This window comes from Phyllostomus hastatus, unplaced genomic scaffold (assembly GCF_019186645.2).
Source record: "Phyllostomus hastatus isolate PE091 unplaced genomic scaffold, TTU_PhHast_1.1 phas_scaffold_397, whole genome shotgun sequence".
Classification (NCBI taxonomy): Eukaryota; Metazoa; Chordata; class Mammalia; order Chiroptera; family Phyllostomidae; genus Phyllostomus; species Phyllostomus hastatus.
This window is the reverse complement of record NW_025334029.1, coordinates 3903378-3927347: the sequence shown is the minus strand read 5'-3', so window position 1 is coordinate 3927347 and position 23970 is coordinate 3903378. Positions and strand designations below refer to the sequence as shown.

At 40.1% G+C, this 23970-nt stretch overlaps 1 protein-coding gene across 2 annotated transcripts in view; it reads left to right on the top strand.

The window, feature by feature from the left end:
- The window catches only part of IDS (iduronate 2-sulfatase), a 32984-nt gene extending 11167 nt beyond the window's left edge, over nt 1-21817 (top strand). Inside the window, exons 7-9 of one of the 2 annotated variants that reach the window (XM_045820548.1) lie at nt 4351-4477; nt 9307-9420; nt 20907-21817. In XM_045820548.1, coding sequence (XP_045676504.1) covers nt 4351-4477; nt 9307-9420; nt 20907-21406 — 741 coding nt within the window. In that variant the 3' untranslated portion in view covers nt 21407-21817. The remainder of the gene's footprint in view (nt 1-4350; nt 4478-9306; nt 9421-20906) is intronic. The other variant, XM_045820549.1, reaches the window with a different exon arrangement.
- The last annotated feature ends 2153 nt before the right edge of the window (nt 21818-23970 follow it).

Here is a 23970-nt window from a genome sequence, read left to right as displayed (position 1 = left end):
TGTGTTCTTTATTTTGGTCTCCATGGGAACCTAATGAGGTGTCAACTATCTCTGCTGTCTAGGTGAGGAAATTAAAGACAGGGAGGTGTGGTGACTTGCCCCAGATCACACAGCTAGTGATAAGGGAGTGTGTAATGTCAAAACCCCATGGTTTATTTTGTTGGTTCCAAACAGTCTGGGTTCAAATTTCTGTTTTACCCCATACCAGCTACATGACCTCTGTCAAGTCATTTTACCTGTTGGAACGTTAGATCTCTTATCTGTAAAATAGAAACTAGATGAAGAAAGGTTTTCTCTGAGAACATCTACTTTGGAGGTATTCAGTGAGAACTATAGTGAACATGTGAAAGCATCTAGGACAGTGTCAGCTGCCTGGTGAGGGCTCCTTCAAAGTTTTCTTGTCCTTTATCCATTGGTGGTGTTGCTGCCCAGTTGCACACAGAGTTGAAAGCATGACCCAGAGGACCTCCCTGGAATGCTCATGTGCTGTTCCCTGTCCCACATGTACTTGGAATGGGGGTCCTGCTCACCATCTTCTTGTAGTTTTGGAGGTCTCTGCCCAAACCCCATCTCATTCCACTCCTGAGTCTTTCAGTCCTATACCCTCTTTACCCCCAGCCTTTTGACTGAGCTTTGTGTGAGCCAGATACTTTAGGGCCACACCTGGGAGTTTGTCATCTACCAGGCCTGCTCCTCTTTTGTCACCACCTGACCACTGTCTCCCTTACCCCATGCCCTCATTTGCCACACAGTTCTCTTGGATTGTCAGTATGTGGATTCCTATTCTCCCACAGTGACTAGGTCCTTTTGGGCTTCACTCATTCCCTAAATAGCTCATGCCCCATGGAAGATCACTTATTTTTTTGTCAGCACCTCAGCTCTTGTCTATTTATCTTTGCCCTACCTGCAGTACCCTAATCATGGGATAGTTCAGCCACCACCTCTGCTATCAAGCCTGAATCTTAAGGGAATCCATGTAGCCATGAGGCAGAGACACCCATTCTCAGCTTCCAATTCCAGCAGTCCTGTGTGTCTCAGCTCCCTTCAACCCCTTAGGCCTCTCTGCCCCCCATTCTCCTCTGCCTGGTCTCTCAGTGATTACTGCACTTCCTGTTTCAGAAATGGAGGCTGGTGGACAGTCTGAGAGAGGGGAGTGCACAAGACAGATGTCAGTACACATCCAGGCTGTGCCCCTTGCCAGCTTTGTGTCTCTAGGCAAGTTAATGAACTTCTTTGAGCCTCTGAGTTCTCCTGTGTAATATGGGAATGGTAATGCTCACCTTAACGGGTATTTGAGAGGATTAGATGGTACCCAGCAGATGTGTGGAAAATAGTGCTATTAATAGTCTCCTTCACCAGTAGCCAGAATCATGTGTACATGTGTGCTGGACTAGTGGCCTTCTCCCTAGTCTTGTAAGAAAAGCAGCAGGGACTTGACTTCTCCCCAGTGCCTTTCCCCTTTATTCACACATCTACAGGCAATGTCTCCTCTCCTCATCAGCTTATATAGCTGCTTGTATCCATCCCATCTTCAAAAGTCCTGCCTCCCTTGCCCTTGCCTGTTAGTTCTCCCTTCCTATTTTTTTCACCTGCCCTTCAAGGAATAATGAATGAAATGTGGTCTGTTCTGGCTGTGTCTGTGCCCTCACTGTCTGTCCATTCTTGATACACCTCTGTGGAGTCTTCTGCCTCTGCAACCCACTAAAGAATTCTCTCACCTGGGTCAGCACTAACTTTGTTGGCAAATAAAATCTGTCTTGTGGATGTGACCTTCCCTGAGTTTCTGCTGCTTCCTCACTGTTGGCCATTGCCACCCTTTCTGGAAATGTCCACATCCTGGAGTACTTCAGTTCCCATGGCAAACCACTTTTCCTGCATCTGCCACTCAGGAGTGCTGTACCCCAAGATCATCCCCAGGGACTCCACTGTCTCCTTTCTGCCCCTCGTCCCCAGCCAGGCTCAAGTGAACCCTGCTGAACTAATCCTCCAGCGCTGGTTTTGCTTCTCATTTTCAGACATGTCTGTCCTGTTGTCTACAAGAGTCACTGCCCAGGGCGACCTCAGGGCCTTAGGCCTCACATGGCCACACTCTTGCTCTTGCTTTTCTCTCTCCTCTCCCTCCTTTTGTGCCACCCTGTGCCATTGAATCATGCCACCAGCTGAATAAGAAACCTGGAGTCACCCTTGGAGTCCTTATCTCCTTACCACACTTGCCCCCTCCCCTTCCCCACTCCTATTTGGTTTCCCTAATTCTTCTCAACTCTATATTCAACTCTTGCTTCTTCACCATGTCTTCCTTGACCACTACAGTGGGTCTGGGTGTTATTTGTTTAACAGATATCTATTGAGACCTTCTTGTGTGCCGAACACTAATATAGTGTCATTTTCCCTTGAGCTCCTGGAATCTGCTCTGGGCTATTGCCTGAAGACTCATGCTGATCTGTAGCCCTGACCACATTGCCTCTTCACACTGAACAGCTTCAGTGCCTTCCTTTGTCTCTAGCGTGGGACTTCTACTCCTTGGATGGACCCACCAGGTCTGGATCATCTGGCCCTGACCTGCCTTTTCAGCATCCTCCCTGACCTGGTTGTCCCTCTTGTTTCATTCTCCAGCCACAGCAGCCAGCTCACTGACCCCAAACACACTCTGCTCTGGTGACTCTGTCCCATCTTATCCTTTGAAGCAACTCTTACACTAAATTGTCTGACTGCCAGCACCCCTTTCAAATGCTTACTCCTCTGTGAAGTCTTTTTTGATTTCCCAAAGCTGACTTGAGGGCTCATTCTCCCATGTCATACCTGGGCCCCACCAGTAATGTGCATTTTCTTGTCTGCAAGCTGGTATCTTCATTGGACAGGTGACTTGTTAAGAGTAAGGACCACATCTGCTCCTTTCCCTATCTCCAGGGCTCAGTATAGGAAGGAGGGCATATTCTTGAATAGGACACAGCCGTCCTCACAGGTGTCTTTGATCCCCAGGAGGATTAAAGTTCCCCAAGTTACAGACTGAAGGCCTTTATCTAGTAGAACGGTGAAGTAGGCTGGAGTTCTGCATAATCCTCCTAGAAGGTTGTTAGATGAATATCTGTCATCTTTACCTCATGGAGAGAATGGGTGAGTCTCATGTTTGTGTTCAGCTGGCAGTTAGAAAAGAAGCCAGCTGGTCCAGCTAATAAGATGGTGGAAGCTGTGGCTGCTCTGATATGTTAGTGGCCCCTTTTTTCTCAAACTTGTTTGGGGAGGGGGTTCATCTTTTTCTTTAATATTTGTGAACAAGGCTGGGAGGGAGACATTCCAGAAGGGGCCATGGCTGTTTTACATCAGTGCTTGGCCTGGCTGCTCCCAAAGTCCCTCTTGCTTGGGTTTAGAGACCATGGAGGGTGTGCTACTCTCTTGTCCCTCCATTGCTCTCCTGCCAGCTGCAAATTTGTTAGGAATGAGCCTCACATGACAGCTGGAGTCCATGAGGATAAGCAGTTGCTGTCTTCTGCTGGATTAGACAGTGGTCAGAGGAAAGGGCCATACACTGATGTTGTTATAAGTTGAATTGTGTCCCTCAAGAAGACATGTTGAAGTTCTGACCCCCAGTAGCTCAGAATATGACCTTATTTGAAACTAGGGTTGTTATAGATATAACAAATTAAGATGAGGTTCTACTGAAGTAGGGTGGGCCCTGATTCAATCTGGCTGGTGTCTTTATGAGACGAGGAGAGAAGGGAAGGATTGCATGTGAAGACAGAGGCAGAGATTGGAGCACTACAGCTGCAATGCAAGTTACGCCAAGCGCTGCTGCCACCACCAGAAGCTAGGAGAGGCAAGACCCTCCTCTTGAACTATCAGAGAGAGAATGGCTCTGTGGACACCCTGATTTCAGACTTCTGGCCTCCACAACTAGGAGAGGACACATTTCTGTTGTTTTAAGCCCCACACTCTGTCATCCTTTGTTATAGCAGCAACAGGAATTGGATACAGCTTTATGGTATCTTTGACATGACTTCAACCGAGTTCAGAGGGACTGATGGATAAGTTTCTGTGTACATGGTCTTCTTCTGGGACCTATAAAAATATGTAAAGGAGACAGAAAGAAATAGTAAGTAGCATATCCATCAGCTGTACCCTAAATGAAAGCTGATCCTCTTAAGAAAGAATCTTACTTATAGACCTACAGATTTTGCTTTGACTATGGGGAGATGGGATGTAGATGGTAGAGAAATGAACATCATGTTGTGACTGAGAAAATCAAGGGCATCAGCAGAGGAGTGGTGTTTGGGCAGGATGTTGAGGTGAACACTGTATGCTACAGGAACTTAAATCACAGTCACTCTCATTATTATTATTTTTAATTCATAGAGGAAAATACGCCAGAGCTACTTTGCCTCTGTTTCCTACTTGGATACACAGGTTGGCCACCTTTTGAGTGCTTTGGATGATTTTCATCTGGCCAACACCACTATTGTTGCATTTACCTCTGATCATGGTAAGTGTTCTGAAATGTCCTGGTGAGTCACTCAAAGTCTCTGAACTTTTTTTGTAAAATGTGCTTTTCTAGATTGCCTTAAACATAGGCATGTTCTGTGTTGGGAATCAGTAGTGCCCTGAGTGTGGGGTCTTAGGAGGAATTTATGATCTCCTTCTTAGTCCTAGGACCTCTCTCCATGTCTCTGTGGGTCAGTGGAGCACTTTTCCACTTTTGTCTACCTTCATATAACACACCCCACTCCCTCAGGCTATCCCTACACCATTGTTCATGTCCATGGGTTGTATATATAAGTTCGTTGGCTACTCCATTTCCTGTACTGTACTTTATATCCCCATGGCTATTCTGTAACTACCTATTCATACCTTCTGAATCCCCTCACCACTTCACCCATTCCCCCATACACCCCTCCCATTTGGCAACCATCAAAATGCTCTCCATATCCATGATTCTGTTTCTGTTCTTATTTGCTTAGATTCAATTATTTGTTTTTTTTTCAATTCAATTGTTGATAGATATGTATTTATTGCCATTTTATTATTCATAGTTTTGATCTTTTTCCTAATGAAGTTCCTTTAACATTTCATATAATAATGGTTTGGTAATGATGAACTCCTATGGTTTTTTCTTGTTTGGGTAGCTCTTTATCTGTCCTTTGGTTCTAAATGATATCTTTGCTGGGTAGAACAGTCTTGGATATAGGTCCCTGCTTTGCGTGACTCTGAATATTTCTTGCCAATCCCTTCTAGCCTGTGAAGTTTCTTTGGAGAAATCAGCTGGCAGTCTTATGATAACTCCCTTGTAGGTAACTAACTTCTTTTTCCTTGCTTCTTTAAATATTCTTTCTTTATCTTTAACCTTTGGCATTTTAATTATGATTTGTGTTGGAATGGGCCTCTTTGCATCCATCTTGTTTCAGATTCTCTGTGCTTCCTTGACTTGCATGTGTATTTCTTTCACCAAAGTAGGGAAGTTTTCTTTCATTATTTTTTCAAGTAGATTTCCAATTTCTTGCTCTTTCTCTTCTCCTTCTGGCACCCCTATGATGCAAATGTTGTACTTCTTGAAGTTATCCCAGAGGTGGCTTATACTATCATTGTTTTTTGGATTCCTTTTTCTTCTTGTTGTTCTGATTGGTTGTGTTTTGCTTCCTTATGTTCCAAATCATTGACTTGATTCTCAGCTTTATCCACTGTACTGTTGTTTCCCTGGAAAATGTTATTTCAATTAGTGTATTCTTCATTTCTGACTGGGTCTTTTTTATGCTGCTGAGGTCCTCACTTAGTTCCTTGAGCAACCTTATAACTATTGTTTTGAACTGTGCATGTAATAGATTTCTTATCTCCATTTTGTGCAGTTCTTTTCCTGGCATGTTGATTTGTTCTTTCATTTGGGCCATGTTTCTTTATCTCCTCATTTCAGTAGCCCCCATGTATTTGTTTCTATGTATTAGGTAGAGCTGCTATGACTCCCTGTCTTGGTAGTATGGCCTAATGTAGTAGATGTCCTATAGGGTCCAGTGGCACAGCCTACTCTATCACCAAAGCTGGGTACTTGAGTTATGCCTTTCATGTGGGCTGAATACACCCTCCTCTTGTAGTTGAGCCTTGATTGCTGTTGGCAGATCAATGGGAGGGATTTACTCATTCCAGTTAGCTGCAAGGACTGGCTGTGACCACTGACCACCAACCTCTGCCCACCATGGAGGATCAGCTATGCAGGGGCAGGGTGGTAGTACTCCAATGTGGTCTGTAGCTGTCACTGGGTGCACAGGCTCTGGGGTTTCCTGGGTGGTACAGGCCAAGGTCCACCCCCACCTGTGTTCTGCCTGGGGACACCCTGCCTGAACTATAAAGCCATCTGAGATGCCTGCTTCTTCTGCTGGGCTTGGAGATTCCAAAGGAAAGCCAACCTGTGAATCTAGGCTGACTGGTGCTAGTGCCATGCCTAGGGCCACTTAGCAAGGGGTATGGGCCTGCGGGCTTACTGTTGATTGCTTGATAGAAATTAGGAAGCTGTGAAGCATGAGCTAAGTCTGGACATTCATATGGAAATGTCATAGTTAACATTGTGGGTGGGACCATAAATTGGGCGGGATGGAGTCTCAGGGTATCTCTAGGGTGGGGCGAACAGTGTTAACTAGGTTGATGGCATCTCACATAAAGCAACTACTTGCCAGCTCTGTGGCTCTGTTGGAGGAGGGCTCAGAAAAGGGACAATAACCTTTGCCTACTTTTCTGTCTGGGAGAAAGCTGTCCCCCAACTCCTGCCTTGATGCCAGTCACTTCAGTGCCTTCTTTTATGCCTCTGGTGCCTTTCAAGCTGCTACCTCAGTGCTGGAGCTCAGAGGGAGTGGGTCTAAGTCTGTATGTGAGGTCTTTAAGGGGAAGTGCTTGGGACTCCAAAAGTTTCTTTAGGCCCCACTTTTTGGGGGGACCTAGAAGTTTTGGGGACTTACCTTCCCAGCAGTGGAACCTCGGGCCGCGGGGCTTGGTGTGGGGCTGGGACTTCTTGTTTCTAAGATATCCCTCCCTAATATTTATCCACCACACATGGATGTGGGAACAACCTGTCCCATGTCTGTGTGCCTCATTCTAGTCTGGATGGATGTGGTTTCTTTAATTCTGCTATTGTCAGACTTCAATTAAACTTGATTTCTGATGGTTCTGAGTAATGGTTGTTCTATATTTTAGTTGTAATTTTTAAAAAATATTTTATTTATTTATTTTTAGAGAGAGGGGAAGGGAGGGTGAAAGAGAGGGAGAGAAACCTAAAGGTTTCCTTGCATCTCGTGTACCTCCAACTGGGGACCTGACCCGCATCCCAGGCATGTGCCCTGACTGGGAATTGAACCAATGACCCTTTGGTTCACAGGCTAGCTCTCAATCCACTGAACCACAGCAGCCAGGGCTTAGTTGTAATTTTGATGTGGCTGTGCGAAGAGGCAAGCCATGTCTGCCTATGCTACTACCTTGACCGGAAGTTGTAATCACCATTTCTAACTTAGATGGTTGGAAGACTTTTTGTTGGTCTTAGGAGGATCCAGGACATTCATGATTGAACTCAATAAGGCCTTCAGATCTGCCTCCACCCTTCCATCCTAGCCCTGCTGTCTTTTCTGCCAAGAGCCTGGGTTCACAACTGTCATCTCTTCTAAGGCAGTTTCTAACTTTTTTCAAAAAGGGAAATATCTTTTTTAAAAAAATATTTTTAATTTGAAAAAATTTAAACATGCATAAGAGAAGAAGATAAACAACAACTTCCTAGTCTTGATCTTCCTGGCCCCATATATCCACTCATGGAAGTCTTGTTTATTTCATCCTCCTCTACACCCCCACTCCCAAATTGTTTTGAAGCAAATTTAAGGTTGTTCATTTTTCTGAACAGTGTCATATCATTATCATACCTAGTACCAGGAAGACAAGTGTTTAATATCATATAGTATAAAACACAACAATATTAGAACATAACATGTACTCATCATAAAAACAAAAAAAGGATAATAGAGTGTAACATATAGGGCCAGGGCACCCTGACCTTTTATTCCACCTGCCCCTGCCTAGAGCTAACTGGCACTGACGGATCATTGGGCATCTGCCAGCCTTTATGCATATGCCTGTGGCTGTGGGTTATGTGTGCATATGTATATAATACACTAGTAATGAACAAGGTAGGGTTGATTGTGCTATGTGTACTGTTTTATTCCCTAGTTTGTTTTTTATGACTTAACAATGTCATATACAGTTTTCTGTGTCATTTCTCACAGACATACCTTATGCCTTGTAAAGGCCTGTTTCATTATATATGGAAGTGTCATAATTTTCACTCTTTCCCTAATGATCTGCTATCCACTTCTGACCTCTCTCTCAGTGCCCAGTTTCTTCTTATAGTGCTAACACAGCCTACTGCACCCCATGAGAATAAGGCCCACTTGTAAGCTCTCTTTGCTTGGCAGCTGCTGTTGATTACAAATGGCTCTTCTCAAAGAGCTCTCCTTGGATTTCCTACATCTGAGCTCTAAAACCTTCTCAAATCCACACATAACAGCTTTTTGTGGATTTCTTGTTTTGTAACACAAAATACTTAATGTATGATTTTTGTCTTTTATAGTCTTTCATATCAAAAAGAGTACTCAAACTTAAAAAGATTGGAAATTTCCAACTGGGGGATTTCAAATTATCTTTTTCAAGGCATGTTTTTAATCAGGGTTAAGTGTAGTTTTTAATCAAGGTTAAGGATTTGGAATCAAAAGTTATATTTTTTAGGTCTATGGTATGTCTTAAAAGTTGGACAAGCTGCCCTTATCTTTTTTTTTTTTAATTTAAGTGATTGTGCCACAGTTTTACAGCTTATTTCTTGGTGGTACACCCTCCAAAAAAAAGTGAAACCAGAGTTGTGAAACTTGAGTCAAGATAGGTAGGCACAGGATAAGGCAGTAGTGACACTACAGCTATTGGGGTCCCTGTCAAGAACAAGCCCATCTAAGCAGGGGAGGTGGGCCTGTGGGTTGGGGAGAGCAGTGGTCCCTTGGAGCCCTACCTAAACATATATTGCTAGTTGTTTCCTAAAAGAAGATATTTTAGTTTAGGAATTTAATATTTTTTCCTTTTAAATGTTTCCTCATTCAAGATAAGTGTTTAACTTCAAATAAAGTAGTATTTAGGTGAAATCACCCATTTGTGCTGATTGTAGAGGAAAATTTCTTGTTGGTGAAGAGTTTTTGCTTCCTCTGATTTTTAATAATAACAGGAATTAAAATGATATCTAAAATGAGTAAGTCGTAATGTGATTATTTTATTTTCTGTTATTCTGTGCTTTTTATGAACCAGGGTGGTCTCTAGGTGAACATGGAGAATGGGCCAAATACAGCAATTTTGATGTCGCTACTCATGTGCCCCTGATGTTCTATGTTCCTGGAAGGACAGCTCTGCTTCCAGAGGCAGGCAAGAAGCTTTTCCCTTATATCAACCCTTTTGATCCTGCCTCAGAATTGATGGAGCCAGGTATATAGTATGCTAAAGTGATATTGCTTGGCAGTAATAGCTTCTTTAATTTATATAAATCACTTAACCAAGTCATAGCCTAGGGGCTTACCCAGTCCACCTTCCTGCCCTACAACATAGGGCATACCAACGTATTCCTATACACATTTCTTGGGTACTTTCCATGCCCTCGGTCAGGGGGGAGTGGCAGGGCTGCAGCTGACAAGTATGACCCCTGTTCTTGAGGAGCCATGGGTGGCAGGGATGGTTGGAGTCAGAGGAGCAGGAGGCATTCCCAGGATTGAGAGGGCTCTCAAAGAGGAGACAGACAACAACAGCCTACTCCAGAGCTCATATGAAGCGGGTAGCAGACTCAGCTAGGGCAGAGGCTGTCCCTACCAACCCTCAACGATGAGTACAAGTCCATTACCTACATACATCTGGCAGAGACTTGGCCCTTTGTGAGACAGACAGACATTTGCCATGTCTGATGAGAGTCAGCTCATCATTCTAGTGAACCACTAGATCTGTAACATTACCAGGTGATTCTCCCTCTGCCCTCCCTAACAGTGGAGGTCAAGTTAACTTAGACTTACAGGTTCAGTCCTTTCAAGCTTTGAAAACAACATAATATTTTTTTCTTTAGGCCAAAACCCTCAATCTAGCTGTTCTTAAGATAGTGTGATACCCATGGTTATCCTGGTCTCTGTCTTCCAAAATGTTCCAGTTTGAGAAAGCACTTCCAGAAATGTCCTTTGGGCATGATCCCCTCCCTGCTGTAAGGGTGACCTGGATGGTTTTGTTGTTAGATTTCTTCTGACTTGATCTGCTCAGTGCAGAAATGAGGCATGCAGTTTAGACAACATTTGCTGCTTTTCGAGGGCTTTTTTCTATGAAATCTGCTAAAGCAGGTCGCCCCCTTTCTGGAGTTCTGCATTTAATCCATCTTTAACATCTGCATTGTGTGCTTTCTTTTGATTCCTGTTTAAAATTTTCCTGGTTTTGGACCATTGTTCTGGCTTTCTGGATCTTTCCAAGTTTGCTTTCTACTGCCCAACTTCATTTTCTGTACATGTAATTTTTATGTTCTGCATGCTATGTCTTATTTCATGTCATTGATAAAAAATGTTAAAAGTTTAAAGGCATGATTATAGCCCTTTGTTTACTTGGAAAAGTCTTCTGAGAGGTTCAGAATCTTTTTTGAAACTTGTTCAGAAATGTTTGGCCACTCATAAATTCTTACACTGTCATCCAGTTTATTCCCAAATTTCTCTCTAGTCTATATCTGTTCTCTAAACTTGGAACTTGGGTTTCTAGCTGCCTGTTTACCTAGACATCTCATAAGCCTAAAGCTGAACTTCTGACCTTTCACCTCAAGCCTTTCCTTTAATAGTCTTCCTCTTCTCAGGAAATTGTAGTAGTCTCCCAGGCCAAAAATCATGGAGTCATTTGTACCCATCCTTCTCTCATATTCCATATGTGATATTCAGTGCATCAACAAGACTGTCACTCTCCATTCAGAATCTGTCCATAACATTTCTCACCACTTCACTGCTGCCATTGTGGACCACACTGCCACCATTTCTTGGTGGATTACTACAACAACTTGTTAAGGTCTCCTGAGTATGCCCTTGATCCCCTACAGTTTTTCTTCCTCACAGTAGCTAAAGTGATTATTTTAAAATCCAAGTCATGTTGTGTTAGAGCCCTGCTCTGGAGCTTCCTATACTCTCCTGTATTAATCTGAATAAAAGTCCTTATCATGGCCAACAAGAACTGATGAGATCTGGGTCCTCATTTCCTTCTTTTTTTTTAAAGTATTGTTTATTCTATTACAGTTGTCCATTTTTTCTCCATTATTCCTCCACTTCCCAGCCTACCCCCTAACACCTACGTTCAATCTCTACACAATTGTCCATGTCATGGGTCATTCATACAAGTTCTTTGACTAATCCCTTCCCCTTCTTTCCACCATTCCCCAGTTCCCCTCTTTTCTCTAGCAACTGTCAGTATCTTCCATGTTCCCATGTCTCTGGTTCTGTTTTGCTCATTAATTACTGTGTTGATTAGATTACTTTTATAAGTGAGATCATGTGATATTTGTCTTTCACTGACTGGCTTATTTCACTCAGCACAATAGTCTCCAGTTTCATCCCTGCTGTCAAAAAGGGTAGGAATTCCTTCCTTTTTATAATATATTTTATTGATTATGCTGTTATAGTTATCCCAATTTTTTCCCCTTAATTCCTCTCCACCCTGCAGCCCCTCTCCCACCAGCATTCCCTCTGCCTTAGTTCATGTCCATGGGTCATACATATAAGTTCTTTGGCTTCTCCATTTCCTACACTATTCTTAACCTCCCCCTGTCCATTTTTTACCTACTATTTATGTTTCTTATTCCGTCTACCTTTTCTCACATTCTCCCCACCCCTCCTCCCCGCGGACAGGCCTCCATGTGATCTCCATTTCTCTGGTTCTGTTCCTGTTCTAGTTGTTTGCTTAGTTTGTTATTGTTTTTGTTTTATTTAGGTTCAGTTGTTGATAATTGTGAGTTTGTTGTCATTTTACTGTTCATAGTTTTGATCATCTTCTTTTTCTTAGATAAGTCCCTTTAACATTTCAATAAGGGCTTGATGATGATGAACCCCTTTAACTTGACCTTATTTGGGGAGCACTTTGTCTGCCCTTCAATTCTAAATGATAGCTTTGCTGGATAGAGTCATCTTGGATGTAGGTCCTTGCCTTTCATGACTTTATATACTTCTTTCCAGCCCCTTCTTACCTTTAAGGTTTCTTTTGAGAAATCAGCTGATAGTCTTATGGGCGCTCCTTGGTAGGAAACTGTCTCATTTTCCCTTGATGCTTTTAAGATACTTGGGTAATGTAATTATGATGTGCCTTGGTGTGTGCTTCCTTGTGTCCAACTTCTTTGGGAATCTCTGAGCTTCCTGGACTTCCCCGAAGTCTATTTCCTTTGACAGATTTGGGAAATTCTTCTTTATAATTTTTTCAAATAAGTTTTCAATTTCTTGCTTTTCCTCTTCTCCTTCTGGCACTCCTATGATTCAGATTTTGGAATGTTTAAAGTTGTCTTGGAGGTTCCTAAGCTTCTCCTCATATTTTTGAATTCTTGTTTCTTCATTCTGTTTCAGTTGAATGTTTCTTTCTTCCTTCTGCTCTGAATCATTGATTTGAATTCCAGTTTTCTTCTGGTAACTGTTAGTTCCCTGTACATGTTGCTTTATTTCACTTTGCACAGTCTTCACTTCTTCCTCTATTTTGTAACCATACTCAACCATTTCTGTTAGCATTCTGATTACCAGTGTTTTGAACTCTGTATCTGATAGGTTGCCTATCTCTTCATCACTTAGTTCTGTTTTTGGAGTTTTGAACTGTTCTTTCATTTGGACCATATTTCTGTATATCAGCACATCTGTTACATTCTAATGGGTGGAGTCTTTGGTATTTACCAGGGCAGGGCAAACCACATACCTGTGTTGTGGCACTGTATGTGGGAGAGGGGTCCTAGAGGGAATAATGTTGTGTGCTCAGCTGATCTGGCTTTCAGTCATTTCCCTGGTGTCCCACAAAGAAATTGGTCCCTTCTAGTGCTGATTTCTGGGGTGGGTGCTTTTGTGTATGTTCTAGGATCCTGTGGGTCTCTCCAACAAACTCTGCTGTGAGGCTGGGAGTTTCTCCTGCCACTGCAATTCCCACAAGTTTTTACATCCTGAGATTTTGAGGCTTTATTTCCCTGTGCTGGAACCCTGGATTGTGTAGCCTGTCTTGCTTCCCAGTTGTTCCCCCTAGTTTATCCACATGTGAATATGTGACCACCTAGTCTGCCAACCGCCTCCTCACCCACCAGCTCTCCCTGCCACTGACTTGTGACACATCCTCTCTGTCCAAGCTGCCCATTTCCACCCCTCCTAGCAGTCTGAATGAATATTTCTTTAACTTCTTGATTGTCGGACTTTGATACAGTTGGATTTTCTGGCAGTTCTAGTTATTTTTGTTTTTAATTTGTTGCTATCCTTCTTTTGGTTGTGCGAGAAGGCAAAATATATCTACCTACACCTCCCTCTTGGCCAGAAGTCCTCCTTCTCTCTTTCTGTTGCATACTATACCATTGTGTAATATACCGCAGTTTTTAATGCATTTATTTACTGATGGGCACTTAGGCTGTTTCCAACATTGACTATTGTTTATAGTGCTGCGATGAACATGGGGGTGCATAAGTTCTTTTGAATTGATGTTTCAGGATTCTTAGGGTATGTTCCCAGCAATAGAATTGCTGGGTCAAAAGGCAGTTCCAGTTTTAATTTTTTGAGGAAATTCCACACTATTTTCCACAGTGGTTGCACCAGTCTGCATTCCCACCAACAGTGCACTAGGGTTCCCTTCTCTGTACATCCTCGCCAGCACTGTTGATTGTTGATTTATTGATGATAACCATTCTGACAGGTTTGAGCTCATGTCTCACTGTGACTTTAATCTGCATCTCTCTAATGGCTAGTGATGTTGAGCATCATTTTATATGTCTATGGGCCCTCTGTATGTCCTCCATGGAGAAATGTCTATTCAGATCCTTTGCCAGTTTTAAATTGGATTGTTTGTCTTCCTGGTTTTGAGTTGTTTCAGTTCTTTATGTATTTTGGAAATTAAACCCTTATCTGATGTATCATTGGCAAATATGTTCTGTGATACAATGGATTCCCTTTTTATTTTGATGGCAGTTTTTTTTTAGCCATGCAGAAGCTTTGTAATTTTATGTAGGCCCATTTATTTATTTTTTCCCTTATTTCTCTTGCCTTAGGAGATATATTGGCAAAAATATTGTTTTCTGGCACATCTGAACTTTTACTGCCTACGTTTCCAATAGGAGTTATGGTATTATGACATATATTTAAGTTTTTTATCCATTTTGAATTTATTCTGATGTATCGTAAAATGTACCAGAATAGTGTGATTTCATTTCCTTTGACATGTATCAGACCACTTCGCCCAACACCATTTATTGTAGAGACTATTTTTACTCCTTAGTATGCTCGTGCAAATATTAATTGTCAAATATTACTTTGTCAAATACTAATTGACCATAGAAACATAGGTTTATTTCCGGACTCTCTTTTCTTTTCCATTGATCTATATGTATGTTCTTATGCCAGTACCAGACTATTTTTTAAAATGATTTTATTGTTCTTCAATTACACTTATCTGTATTTACTCCCCACCACTCCCCGCAACCCCAGCCAAACTCTTTTCCATCCCTTCCTTCCATGCCCCCTTAGTTTTGTCCATGTGTCCTTTATACTAATTCCTCAAAACCCTTCTCCCTTTCCTCCATTATACCCTCCCATCTCCTCTCTGGTTACTGTGAAATAGTTCTTAATTTCAATATCTCTGGTTATATTTTGCTTGCTTTTTTCTTTCGTTGATTAGATCAGTTAAAGGTAACATCATATAGTATTTGTCCCTCACTGCCTGGCTTGTTTCACTTACCATAATGATTTCCAGTTCCATCCATGTAGTTGCAAAGGGGAAGAGCTCTTTCTTTCTCTCTGCTGTGTAGTATTCCATTGTGTAAATGTACCATAGTATTTTGATCCATTCATTTACTGATGGGCACTTAGGTTGCTTCCAGCACTTGGCTATTGTAAAGTGTGCTGCTATGAACATTGGAGTGCACACATTCTTTTGGATTGGTGTTTCAGGATTCTTAGGATATAATCCTAGCAGTGGAATTTCCAGATAAAAAGGCAGTTCCATTTTTAGTTTTCTGAGGAAATTAAATACTGTTTTCCACAGTGGCAGCACCAAGAATATACTAGGGCCCCCTTTTCCCCACAACCTCTCCAACACTTATTTGTTGATTTGATTATGATGGCATTCTGACCTGTGTGAAGTGGTATCTCATAGTGGTTTTAATTTGCATCCCTCTGACAGTTAGCGATGCTGAGCATTTTTTCATATGTTTCTCAGCCCTCTGCCCTCCTTGGAGAAGTGTCTTGTGAAGTCTTTTGCCCATTTTTTAATTAGCTTGTTTTCTTCCTTGAGTGGAGTCGTGTGAGTTCTTCATATATTTTAGAGATCAAACCCTTGTCTGAGATGTCATTGGTAAACATGTTTTCCCATATAGTTGGTTCTCTTTTCATTTAAACGCTCTTTTCTTTAGCCATGCAGAAGCTTTGTAATTTGATAAGGTCCAATTTGTTTATTGTTTCCTTTATGTCTCTTGTTCTAGGAGACATATTGGTGAAAATACTGCCACGTGGAATGTCTAACATTTTCCTGCCTATGTTTTCCTCTAGGACTTTAATGGTGTCACAACTTAAATTGAAATCTTTTATCCACCTTGAATTTATTTTTGTGTATGGTGTAAGCTGGTGCTCAAATTTCAGTTTTTTGCAGGTAGCTGTCCAGATCTCCCAACACCATTTGTTGAAGAGGCTATTTTTACCCCATTTTATGTTTCTGCTCCCTTTGTTGAATATTAATTGACCACAGAGAATTCAGTTTATTTCTGGGCTCTCTGTTCTGTTCCATTGGTCTATGTGTCTGTTCTTATGCTAGTACCAGGCTGTTTTGATTACAGTGGCCTTGTAATACAGTTGATATCAGGTATTGTGATCCCTGTTACTTTGTTCTTCTTTCTCAAAATTGCTGCAACTATCCAGGGTGATTTATGGTTCCATATAAATTTTTTAAATGCTTGTTCTATATCTGTGAAATATGTCACTGGTGCTTTAATAGGGATTGCGTTGTATGTTTAAATTGTTTTGGGTAGTTTGGACATTTTGATGATGTTAACTCTTTCAGTCCATTAGCAGTGTATATGTTTCCATTTGTTTGTGTCATCCTTAATTTCTTTCTTTAGTGTTGTATAGTTTTCTGAGTACAGGTCTTTTACATCCTTCATTAGGTTTATTTCTAGGTACTTTATTTTTCTTGTCACTATATCAAATGGGATTTTATTCCTGTTTTCTGCTTCTGCTGTTTCATTGTTGGTATACAAAAATGCCTTTGATTTCTGAATATTGACTTTGTATCCCAGTGTTTTGCCAAATTTATTTATTAGGTTTAGCAGTTTCTTGGTGGAGTCTATAGGATATTCTGTGTATGCTTTCATGTCATCTGCAAACAATGACAGTTTTGTTTCCTCTTTTCTAATATGGATGCCTTTTATTTATTTTTCTTGTCTGATTGCTTTGGCTAGGACTTCCCATACTGTGTTGAATAGAAATGGTTAAAATGGACATCCTTCCTTGTTCCTGATCTTTGTGAGAAAGCTCTAAGTTTTTTACCATTGAGTATGATGTTGGCTGTAGGTCTCTCATATATGGCCTTTCTTATGTTGAAGAATGCTCCCTGTATTCGCACTTTGCTAAGTACTTTTATCATAAATGGATGCTGTACCGTATCAAATGTTTCTTTGCATGTATTGGTATGATTATGTGATTTTTGTCTTTGCTTTTGTTTATGTAATGTATTACATTTATTGCTTTGTGAATATTGTACCGTCTTTGCATCCCTGAGATGAATCCCACTTGATCATGGTGTATGATCTTTTTAATGTATTGCTGGATAGTTTGCCAATATTTTGTTTATGATCTTAGCATCTATGTTCATGAGCGACATTGGTCTGAAGTTTTGTTTCTTTCCTAAGCCTTTATCTGGTTTTGGGATTAGGATGATGCTGGCTTCATAAAAAGAGTTTGAGAGTCTTCCATGTTCTTGGATTTTTTGGAATAGTCTGTGAAGGATAGGGGTTATCTCATCCTTGAAGTGCTTTGTAAAATTGTCCCGCAAAACTGTCTAGTCCAGGGCTTTTGTGTCCTGGGAGTGTTTTGATTACTGCTGTGATTTCCTCAGCTGTTATTGGTCTGTTCAGGCTTTCAGCTTCTTCTTCACTGAGTTTTGGAAGATTATGCATTTCTAGAAGTTTGTCCATTTCACCTAGGTTTTCAAACTTTTAGGATATAGTTCATAGTAATTTCTTATAATTCTTTGTATTTCTGTGGTATTAGTTGTAATCTCTTCTCTTTCATGTCTGATTGTGCTTATTTTGATCCTCTCCTTTCTTTTCTTGATGAATCTGCTTAAAGTCTTGTCAGTTTTTTTTATCTTTTCAAAGAACCAGCTCCTGGATTTATTGACCCTTAGAATTGTGCTTTTAGTGTCTATGGTGTTTAATTCTGCTCTGGTCCTGGTTATTTCCTTTCTTCTACTTGCTCTGGGTTTTCTTGTTCCTCACATGCCAGTAGGTGTCGGGTTAGGTTGCTTATTTGAAATATTTTTATCTTTTTTAGGTAGGTCTGTATTGCTATGAATTTGCCTCTCAGGACTGCCTTTGCTGTGTCCCATAAGTTTTGTTTTTTTGTGAGTTCATTTTCATTCATTTCCAGAAATGTTTTGATTACTTCTTTACTCTCATTTTTGACCCATTCATTGTTTAAAAGCATGCTATTCAATCTCCATGACTTTGAATGTTTTTTCTTTTTTTTTTCCTTGTGATTGGTTTCTAGTTTCAGTCCCTTTTGGTCCAAGAAATTATTGATACAATTTCACTTTTCATGAATTTGTTGAGGCTTGTTTTGTGTCCTATTATGTGGTCTATCTTTGAAAATATTCCATGTGCATTTGAAAAGAATGTGTATTTTGCTTCTTTAGGATGAAATGTTCTATATATATCAGTTAAGTTTTTTTGATCTAGGATATTGTTGAATTCCACAACATCTTTGTTGATTTTTTTTTATGAACTATCAATTTTTGACTTTGGGGTGTTGAAATACCCTACTATTATTGTGTTGTTGTCAATATCTTTCCTCAAGTCCTCCACAATTTTCAGTATGTATTTTTGTGCTCCTATGTTGGGTACATATATATACAATGTTTATGTCTTCTTGATGGATTCATCCTTTGAGTATTGTGAAGTGACATTCTGGATCTCTTTTTATGGCTCTTTTTTTCAAGTCTGTTTTGTTTGATGTGAATATTACTACCCCGTTTTCTTTTTCCTGTCCATTTGCTTGGAATATTTGTTTCTAGCCATTCACTTTCAGTCTATGTAGGTCTTTTGTTCTGAATTGGGTCTCTTATAGCCAGCATATGTATGGGTCATGCTTTCTTATCCATTCAGCTATTCTATGTCTTTTGATTGGAGCATTTCATCCATTTACTTTTAAGGTTATTATTGATGGTTACTTATTCATTACCATTTTTTTTGTACCTGTGTTCCTCTCTCTCTCACTCTTCTTTTTCCCTTTTCTTAAAGCAGACCCTTTAGCACTTCTTGCAGAGCTGGTTTGGAGGACATATATTCCTTGAGGCTTCTTGGGTCTGGGAAGCTCCTTACTTGACTTTCCATCTTAATTGAGAGCAAGGCTTAAGGGGTTTACCCCTTGCTGGGTAAAGTAGCCTTGGTTGCAGACCTCTGGTTCTCATTACTTGGAATATTTCTTGTCATTCTCTTCTAGCTTGGAGCATTTCCATTGAGAAGTCAGCTGCTATCCTTATTGGGGCTCTCTTTTTATGTTACTTCCTGTTTCCCCCTTGCTGCCTTTAAGATTCTCTCAGTCATGGATTTTGCCCTTTTAATTATGATATGTCTTGAAGTGGGCCTGTTTGGGTTCCTGTTGATTGGGACTCTCTGTTTCCTGGATTTGTGTGACTTTTTCTCTCATCAAATTAGGGAAGTTTTCCATCATTACTTTTTCAAACAGGTTTTCTATTCCTTTCTCTTCTTCTTCTCTTTCTGGTATCCCTATTATATGGATATTATTATGTTTCATGTTATCCTGCATTCCCCTTAACCCCTCTTTGTTCTTTCTGAGTCTCTTTTCCTTATTTTATTCTTTCTGGGTGGGTTTTTTTGTTTTGTTTTGTTTTGTTTTGTACCTTGTCTTCCAGTTTGCTGATCTGGTCCTCTGCCTCATCAAGCCTGGCTTTGATTCCTTCTACTATGTTTTTCCATTCACAAATTGTATTCTTCATTTCCTCTTGGCCCTTGTTGATAGTTTCTGTTTCCTTTTTCATGTTGATATAGTTTGCAGTGAGTTCATTGTAGTTTCCCTGTAGTTTGTGGTAATTTTCAGTGAGCACATTGAGGTTCCTGATAACCTTTGCTTTGAACTCAATATCTGATAGTTATGTTGTCTCCATTTCATTTAGCATTCTTTCTGATGCTTCTTCCTTTCCTTTCATTTGGGGATTGTTTGCTTGTCTTCCCATTGTTTATGAGACTCTTCTTGTTAGCCTCTGCTTCTTAATATGATCTGTTCTGACTCCCCAGGGTTTATGGTGTGAACTTCTATGGCAGAAGATCCGTGAGATTCAACAGTGCAGTCTACTTGATCTCCTGAGCTTGCTGGTCTTGGGTTGTCATTTATGTTGGCTCTCTGTACGTCTATGGATTTTCATCGTTGTTGGGTCTTTCTTTGGTGGGTCCTTCCCTCCAGCTGGTTAACTGAGGGTCACTTCACCTACCACATCTTGTATTCTGTTGTGCAAGTGTAGACAAGTTGCGTTGAAGCTGTTTCTTCTGTGTGTATAAAATTTTGAGGCTTTTCTCTCGCTCTTGTTCAGTTGTTTGTTCTGGGTAATTTCTCCACAGTTTAGTTGTAATTTCAGATTGGTCCTGGATTGAGGTTAGTGTGGCTTCCACTCCCTCCTTTACCTTCTTTCATTGTTATGTGTTGGTGGTTCCTTTGTTGGTGGGTTTTCTCTTCCATCAGGTATACTGGTACTCAAAGCTCCCACCTACTCTGGGAACATAGTTTTTCCTGTCACCCCCTAGCGCCAGGTAGGCAGAGTGAGAGTGAGGCTTTATGTGGGAGCGAGTCCTGTTATCTTTCTAACATTATCTTTTTACAAGTGTCCAGGCCAATTGTCTTGTGCAATGGCCCCCAGATGGGAATTGTCTGATTGCTTCCTCATGACTAGATTCAGGGTAGATATTTTAAACACATGCACTACTTGTGGGGTTTTTTGCTCCCATTGTGTCAGATCAGGGGCACTTCCTGGCAGCCTGTGCCATTATTAGTGATGCCAGGTTTGATCACCTGTTTAAGGTGGTCATGTCAGCCAGGTCTTGCCATTGTAATGGTAACCTGCAGAATGTTACTATGAGACTTGGAATGTCATGTTCTTTAACGGACTTCTACCCAGTGGTTTGGGCTTCCATTGATGATCCTTGCTTGACTCAATTATAAACTGGTGGTTCCAAAGTTTCAATAGTTTTTAAAAGTGCCAAGAGGCTGAGGGCACCTTCATTTTGCATCATGCTATTGGGCGAGGTGCTGAGTTGGCATTGTTTCTAAAGTTTTTATGCTAAAAATAAATGTTGTAAAAGAAAACTGTGGAGCCCTGATGGGCTCATTTATTCATTTTGCCTGGCTGTGGCAGGATTCTGTAATGTAACTCATTCTGTTGGGTCTTTTCCTCCTCAGGCCAGCAAGTTGTGGACCTCGTGGAACTTGTCTCTCTGTTTCCCACACTCACGGGACTCGCAGGATTGCACGTTCCACCTCGTTGCCCCATTCCCTCATTTCATGTGGAGCTGTGCCGAGAAGGCCAGAGCCTTCTGAAGCATTTTCGATTTCAGGACTTGGAAGAGGATCTGACACTCCATGATAATCCCCATGAGTCCATTGCCTATAGCCAGTACCCCCGACCTACAGACTATCCTCAGTGGAATTCTGACAAGCCAAGTTTAAAAGATATAAAAGTCATGGGCTATTCCATACGCACAATAGACTATAGATATACTGTGTGGGTTGGCTTTAATCCCCATGAATTTCTGGCTAACTTTTCTGATGTCCATGCAGGGGAACTGTATTTTGTAGATTCTGACCCTTTGCAGGATCATAATATGTATAATGACTCCCAAGGTGGAGACCTTCTTCAATCATTAATACCTTGGGTTGTGCCAACCACAAAGGGGGTATAATATATACATAGTGTGTGTTCCCTTGTGACAGGTAACAAAAGGAGTTAAAGTGGGTTATTTTGTGATCACTCTTAATATCGGAAGAAATGCAAGGGGTATGCAATCAAAATGTACATCAACAATTTGGCAAAAGAATATACTACAGCCAAATATTTTGATTTGGTCTTTATTAGTTTCTAATTGGTAATTGAACTGGGTCTGGGCTGAACCTTTTCTTTCCTTTTTTTTTAAGAGTCATAGCTTATTTATTGAATGAATAAGTACAGATTGGTAAACTATAATTGTCATACCTTCAGATATCAAGACCATAACAGCCAAACATAATACTATATTTAAGAAATACTTTAATTATTTGTGGAATTTAGTGCATTTCAAAAAGTAAGTATATATCAAAATAAATTTGACACTGAGTTCCTGGTCTTTTGTTTATAATTTTATTTTTTGTCTTATTTAGCCCAATATATTAAAAGTATTATGTCCGTGGGCTATGAACCAAAGCATTGCGGGTTCGATTCCCAGTCAGGGCACATGCCTGGGTTTCAGGCCACGGCCCCCAGCAACCGCACATTGATGTTTCTCTCTCTCTCTTTCTCCTTCCCTTCCCTCTCTAAAAATAAATAAATAAAATCTGAAAAAAATAAAAAAGTATTATGTCAATATGTAATATAGATTTCTTTTTAAAATAAAGTTAAATAATAATGCTAGATGCCAAGACCTTAAAATCTTATCTTTAATTTTTGTTTCTAAGAGCACAAAATTCAAAATCTAAAGATAAAATATATATGAAGTAATTAATGTGGATTTCTATATCAAATAATAATGTTCAGTAAACTAGAGTCATAACATGAATGAGAAATTCAGTTACATTTTTTAGATATTTTTTGACCCAAATAATAATTTGTTAGTAAATAATATGACCCTTGAACCTAAAGGCCATGTATTAAAAGACATCATTATTTACAATGGAAAACATTTAAAGACATAATTGCATGCATGAGTCAAATCACTCACAACTTTATTAGTGTTCTCTTTCAGGGGTGTTTGGTTGCAGACATCCATTTATTCAGGAAACAAGAAATATCCTAATTAGTTACTGATTAAAGACAGCATTAATTTTATTAAATTTAAAATTATTTTGAGAATTGTGAAAAATCCATTATTGTAATATCAGGTCATTTCTAATCCTCCAGAATGTAGTTCTGAAAATCAAAGTAGCCAGAAAGGCAGATGGTAGTGATAAACTTAGCCTATATCATCTTTAAAAGGATAGAATATTCTCAACTCATTTATAATAGGCTGCAGCTGATCAAATTATCAGTAGTTATCAGAAGAGTCAATCATTTTCTAAATAAACATCAAATATAGTTTTATATCAAAATGAATAATTTTTAGTATTTCTCTCTGTGCAAATGCTTCATTGGTGAAACAAAATACAGCAAATTAGGTTAAGTTACTTCAGCATATTAAATGGTAACCAAAAAGGCAAGATATTACATTAAAATATTGCTTCAAATCAATAAAATTTCAAAAGTTTTTTCATGCTAAGTAATCTACAATAGAGGTATATATACTAACACAATGACCTTCTAAGCGATTAAGTGACTCAGTGTTTTGACAACAACAATTTCTACTTCAGGCGTGAGGGCTTTATTCATCTCCCCCTATCCTAAAGCCTCTTTTTTTTGTGGAAGCCTCAGCTTACATGTAGATGACTTCCCTCAGTCTTTTCTTTTTCCTTCTTCATCCTCTTTATGGCTTTTATCACTTCATAAGATTTTTACAGTCTACTCTGTAAATTTCTCATGACATATTTTCAGTATATTTAGCTTTATCTCCTACTCCATAGTTATAGTAAGTTTTAACACAGGGCATTACTCCACATTCATTTGTTGCTCCTGTTGACTATAATACATACACATCATCATTTTTTCTCACTTCATTTCTTGAAGCACAGTTTCATCATCAGAAATCCTCAAATTCTACTCTTGCTGAAGTCACAAGCTGAACTATGCCAGAAGAGAGTGAAATTACATGCATATCGGATGTGCATCTGCCATTCTGTCAGTAATTTACCTGAATTACTAAAGCTACATCTGAGTCTGGGTCTACATGGGGTACTTTTACATGTTGGTCTGTCTTTGCTGGAAGTGCTTCTGTCCTATCTTTGCTACATGAGGACGTAGCCTCAGAATGTTTCAGCTGTCCTTAGTTTATAGTTTTTCTTGGCCTCCCTTTGAAAATCTCTCCTTTTAGAAGCAAAGGCTGCATTTCACATTCAGTGGTATGCTCTTCTAAATCAGCTTACGAGGTTGTTTTTGTTGTTGTTTTTGATATTGAACCCAATTTAGAGTGACTTCTTGATTCCTTTTGCATATCTCCAACACACATTGGAATGAACAGCCACTTCTGGTTTTCAGATATTAAACCTGATCATGTTCCTTAGTTTAGATAAACCGCATCTTTGTTGTTTCACAAAACCTTTATTTCATCCCACTGAGCTGGACATCTTTTATTATTTATTCTCCAGACACTTTATTTGTAGAAAGGTGCATTTTACTTGACCA